The sequence below is a fragment of the Acanthisitta chloris genome, unplaced genomic scaffold (genome assembly GCF_000695815.1).
Source record: "Acanthisitta chloris isolate BGI_N310 unplaced genomic scaffold, ASM69581v1 scaffold11586, whole genome shotgun sequence".
NCBI classification, from domain to species: domain Eukaryota; kingdom Metazoa; phylum Chordata; class Aves; order Passeriformes; family Acanthisittidae; genus Acanthisitta; species Acanthisitta chloris.
Window position 1 is genome coordinate 29,269 of NW_008679785.1, and position 5,975 is coordinate 35,243.

General features: G+C 37.1%; 1 protein-coding gene across 1 annotated transcript in view; it reads right to left on the reverse strand.

Annotated features, from left to right (window-relative positions):
* The window catches only part of SVIL (supervillin), a 57,873-nt gene that overhangs the window by 26,176 nt on the left and 25,722 nt on the right, over nucleotides 1–5,975 (reverse strand). The window contains exons 16-17 of the mRNA XM_009077450.1: nucleotides 2,557–2,634; nucleotides 1,911–1,979 (exon numbers count right to left, since the gene is read on the reverse strand). Of these exons, the coding sequence (XP_009075698.1) occupies nucleotides 1,911–1,979; nucleotides 2,557–2,634 (147 nt within the window). The remainder of the gene's footprint in view (nucleotides 1–1,910; nucleotides 1,980–2,556; nucleotides 2,635–5,975) is intronic.

Here is a 5,975-nt window from a genome sequence, read left to right on the forward strand (position 1 = left end):
TATGTTGACAGGTTAGAGTCAAGACTATGTTTTTCTAAAACATCATGCTTTAACTCTGAGAAGGAGTCATAGACTCAATGCAAGAACAATTAGAAACAGGGATTACTTTTCTCCCACTGCTTGGCTAGGCTGGATGATGATAGTTGTCTTTTCTAGCACTGCAACACATTTCTTGAGGGTATGCACAGGCACTTCTCTGCTTCTGCAGGGTCACTTCATGCTAAGGAAGGACCCACTTTTAGGCAATGCTCCACTTTGCACCCTACAATTTTCCAGTCCAAGCAGTGTTCCCTTTAGGTCACAAGAACAAAGCTGAGAATGAGTGATCTGTTAGCATGTTGGTGTGCTGTTTGGGGATCTGGTTTTGTTTCTTAGTACAAGAAATAAGATAATTCATGTGTTTCTACACTGAAAATCAAGACTGCACCCACCTGGGAGAGTACAAATCAAGAATGAACACAACATATTTTTAAAAAGTGAGTTCTATTTAAAACCAATGTTATAAGTTAAATAAAAAAAAACCCCTGAGAAGTATCTATTTGCTTTTTAATACAAGTAACTTCTCTAGTTTAAGCTTCTAATAAAAAAAAATAAAAAGCACAAGAACAATCCAGCAGTTGTACAAGTATGGTAAAAAGCCTCTGCGATGTTTTCCTCTGCAATTAGATATGGGCTTTGTTATAAGGAGAAAACTAATTCAAATGCACAACTTTCTGCTCAAAAGTGGTCTGAGCAAACAGAACACACAACTCATATTTGGTGCAAACAACAAAATTATTAATTCTGCCAGAAAAAAAAAAAAATCAACCAAACAAATCTGCATGTACCTTGACACTATGCTAGAAGGAAGCAGCTTGCTAAGAAAGCAGGATGTAACTCACCACAGTCAGTGGAAAAATGAACAATTTCTGGGCATTTTCCTTTTAAGATAGATGGAATGAACAGCCCATTGAAGGACCTCCTCTCCTTACTGGAGGGTTATCACTAAGTTAGACTATATATTTATCTTCTAGATACATAAGGCTAGTGAACTCTGTCACAACAAAATTCATAGGGGATCTGAAGCAAATAGCAATAAGCTATATTAAATCTGGAGCTTATAGAGAAGTGGCAACAACATTGCAGTTACTAGTGCCAAATTTAAATTTTAATTTTAACAATTCAGATTAAAATATTATCCTCAAAAACAGCCACGAAAGTGAATGTGGAAACGGTAAATATCAATCATCTAAAGGTTTATAGTATATCCAGTCATCTCTTCCCTTACTCATCATCCTCTATTCCAGCAGTGAGAGCATCTGCTCCTTGGATTCACTGCCATTACACATGCTGGTCAGAATGCTCCCTACATGCCACACATCATGTGGGAATGAAAACCCCAATGAATTCTTTGTGTACTACAACCCCAGATGTGAGCTGGGAGGCAAGGGACAAGGAGGTATAATATAACAGAATTAGATTAGCATAGATTTATTGAGACCTTCCAGCAAACTCTCCTTGTTTTCTTGTGTTTTTCTTCAAGCTTGTTTCTTTGCCCTCTCCTGCCTTTGCACTTTTTACCTCTGATGATGCTGAGATCTAGTATTCTACTTCTGCTCAAAGACAACTTTGTCATATAGCTCTAACTGAAGAAAGTTGATCTTTCTCATTACCTATTAATTCTTCATAAGTAAGTTCTGCAAATTGTCTATGATGGAATTGCAGAGGTATGGACATGATTTTGAGGAACACTTCTCATGAAGCTTCTCTAACATTGACTGGAACAGCAGCAGAACTCTACTCCCAAACAAACACAAAGTTAACTGTATTGCCACAAGGCGCTTTGGGAACGTGCATCTTCCATCTGAATATAATTTTCTGTCTTACTCCTCCCTCCAATAATTAAATAGGAAGTTTATACAGCATTTCACCTTCCATCTCCAAGGATGACGTTCATCAGAAATCAGAGAGCTTGATTCTTTCAAACTAGTACTACAGACCTTAAAGGAAGAAAGAGAGAGAAGCAGGAAGATGGGAGAGTCAGAGAATAGAAGCAGGATGTGCAAGGCAAAAATCCTTTACACAGAGACTAGGGAAAAGCACTGTAGCAAAGTCACCTCTGAACAAAAGCAGCTTGTTTTTTTACAGTCAATAAGTTAGATGATGTTATGTCTTACATTGTATATGTCAATTACTCAGAACTCAGGGTACACAGCATTTTATTATAAAATAAATGCTGTGCAGTTACATACTACTCCTTTTATATACCCTTTTTAACAACTTGCAAATTTTCAGTATTATAATGAATCCAATCATGTCTCCTTCATTTACTTTCTCACCTATGCATTCTAACAGATATAGAACTTTTAGAAAAGCAACCAAAGGAGAAATGGTAGCAGAATGTATATTGAAGAAGAGTACAGAGCATAGTGGCATAACACTATATTTCTTTCAAGCAGCATATACTAAGCTGGTTAATCAGTTAAGAGGATTATTAATTTCCTATGTAAGAAAACACTGTTAAAATGTGCTTACTTGAAATTGCTGAGCATTTAAATTGTGCAGACTTTTGCTCACCTGATTAATAGGTAGAAAAGGATGAAATTTATGGAGAGCGGGTATAACGGGAGAATAAGTAGAAGCATATACAGGTTCCTATGACAAGGACAGAAGCAAAGCAAAGGAATTAGAAAAGAACTGGACTACCAGAAATGGAGATGGGGGGGGCAAATAACTCATGTTTCCCTAACTTTTTACTGAATCTTATGAACTTCTAGAAATGTTTTCCCTGTTGGAAAGTCACAGATTGAAAATGTTGTCATAATACAGCAACATGTTTACCAAAGCCATTTCATGCAGGAATTATCCAAGTTAGTAACAATATCACTACAACTCAACGCACAAGAAAACAGCAGAGCTGGAAGATTCACTTTTCATATGCTGATAATTTTTATGTGTCTCTGTTTTCATGCACTATTAAATTGATGAACCATGTCAACCACAATGTGAATAATTCTGCTGCAAGATTGATTAGACTATGCTAAACAACAAGCCATCTATTTTCTGGATGAAAGAAAAGAATGCTTACTAAAACAAGAACACTCAAAAGCTATCTGGAGGGAACTGCTAAGTCCCTGGTACTCAGCAAAGGTGAGTTCACCATTCTAAACAAAGCCTACAAAATAAGCCCTGTCCCAGAGCTGAGCTTACCCAAAGCTGATTAGACATGGCTTTATCTATAATTCTCCTTTTCTATAGGTTAAAGCAAATCTGGAACATGACACAGAATACAGGTAAATGCAGCTTGTTAGAGTGGTTCAAAATGAAGCTTAATTATTAGTTTCGGCTTTGATTAGATTGGGATACAAGCACTTGGTGGATGCCATATGCAAAATCAATAAAATTATTACCACAGCAAGAGGCTAATATTTTGCCTAAAGGTCACTTTCTAAGGGCTTACCCCCTTTAAGATTTTTACACACATCATCTCCGAGTAATATAATTCAGCCCTAGCCTTTAACACCACTGCTGAGCTGCAATTTAAACCTGCTGTAAGAATTAAGTGTTTCAAATGTCAGTCACTGCTTTAATGTGACTGCAATGCAGCTGGTAATCACATTAATCAGGTACTCTGTTAAAAAAGGCTAACTCTAAAATAGGAATTTTCATTCTAGTATATCTTGCTACTTTGATACTAAGGAAAGATTTTAGTTAATTTTTCTACTCATTAAAAAAACCTCAATAAACTGGAAGTCTTCCATCCAGCCTAAGACAATGAACATAAATATACTAAACCCTAAATATTTTCCCCAAATAAAAAGGGACTTTTTTCCAGTAAGACATTCATCAATGCACAGTTGTTCCCCTGATGTTAGAGCTATCCTTTGAACTGTCCAAGTGTGTTTTACCATATATCTCAATAATTTAAGAAGTCTCACAGCTTCCAAATATTTTTTTTCCTCTGTGCAGCAATCATCAAAACAGATGCTGGACCTCCGAGTAAATCTCAACTTCTGCCCTCATCTGTATCTGCTCTAGTTAATTCCTTAGTTTTTTTCTTCCCCATTTGAGGTTGCTCTGTCTGCTTTTCCATGAATTTTATGGGTTTGTTTTCCTACAGTTTAGCCTACATATAAATGACTGTAACACATTTGGAGAAATATCTCACCATGCAAACTACTGTGCAGAAGCATTTTGACTAGAAGTCACCAAACAGCATTATTTTAACATAATGACTTCTTGACAGTACGAATTTATTGTTTTTAAGAAATCTAAATGTACTCTAAATAACTTCTCATTTATATAGCTATGCTTCAAAAAATCAAATCTCCAGAACAAGTTAGACAACCTTTTAAAAGACACATACACACACCCAAAAAAACTTACAAAGCTGTCTGACTACATTAACAGGAGTGCCATACTGCAACTAAAAACTTCAGGCATTATTTTGAACCAGCAGGGCATGACAGATGTCTATACACACCCTTGCTGTTGGTGCACGACTGCCATGGGTGGAAATCATATAATTAGCTCAAAACACAGTAGTCAATACAATTCCTGCATTTTGATTGCAATCCAGCAACAGAAAACACAAAGATTCTTAAGTACATAGTAGTCTCAAAGTTCTTCTACAAACAGACTTCAGTGTCACACTACTTCATGGTCCTCAAAGGATAATACAGATTGCATTCATTAATTATCAAAACCAGTATTTCCACATTTCAGGGCAGCTGACATGGTGTCTTGTAAGCAGTGTGGTCAAATTGGCAAAGTTTTCTATTATTTCTCATGTATCACAAAACAAATGAGCATCACAAATATCAATACATTTCAGGGAGTTGTCTTACACATCCAAGTTTTCATCCACTGGCAGACATGCAAATCCTTTGATTTAGGCTCTAGATGGCCAAGAGCTAATGTAACTATCAGAGTGGGTGACCCAGTGTCACAGAAACTCCCACTGTTAGCATTGTCACTTCAAAGCTTGTATCCTTCAAGCACTTCATGCTCGCTGACTTGCTTTAAAAGCCTAACTCGTGCTGTGCTGAGTGAAGTTGCTGCACATGGCAGCACAGCAGGGAGGATATGGGTGCTGAGGAGTGAGAAAAGAACAAAGGGTTTGTCTCTGCTTAAATCTTGGCAGCTGTTTAAAGCTTTTTCTCAACCCCATTGTCTTTAGCTGGAGTACATTTGTTATCTGATCTCAACAGTTGTCATTTTGGAGACCAGTCTGATAAAAATGTGACCGCAATTCCTCACTGAAACTATTTTTGCTTTAGGACATCTTTCAAACTAGCAACTGGATTTTTGAACGAGTCCACAGGGCAAAACCAAAACAAAGCCCATAAACCAAATTTTGAAAATCAGCTTTCTTGTCTTCTGTCCAGGTAACACAACAATTGATGATTCCCATGTTCAGGCACAGATTTATCCTCAGTAATGACAGACCATGTCATTACTTGTAATATACTAATGTACTAAGAGACTTTTTGTTATTGTTTGCCTATACTATTTCATAGAAGCAGCATTTTCACAACTAAATAACTGGATCCAAAGATTACTGTCCCCACTTGTAAATTTTAGAATACAAATTTTATTTTCATTTGTGCTCTGTGAAATACTTGCTCAAAAATTCAAGGCTTTTGAAACAGACTATTTTATCTGACAGTCATTTTCAAAATACTAGACACTCAGAAGGGAAGCAAGTCTACATTGGTCCTGTAGTTTGAACCAGGAGTCAGTCCCCTTTTGAAGCAAATCTCCCAGTCATCCTCACTTTCTGTGCTTTGGTTCACACTGCAGAATGCACAGACTTTTGGATGAAACCAAGCCCTGAAGTGCACTCCTGGATTCCTATGTGACACTGCTGCTGCTAAAGGCAGACAGGCCACAGGACCAGACTAAAATTAACCTGAAGCAAAACTTCACTAAACCAAACCAACCAAGTATGGCAGGGACAGCAGGTCCTCAGCAGTAATTGCTCTGATTTACAGATC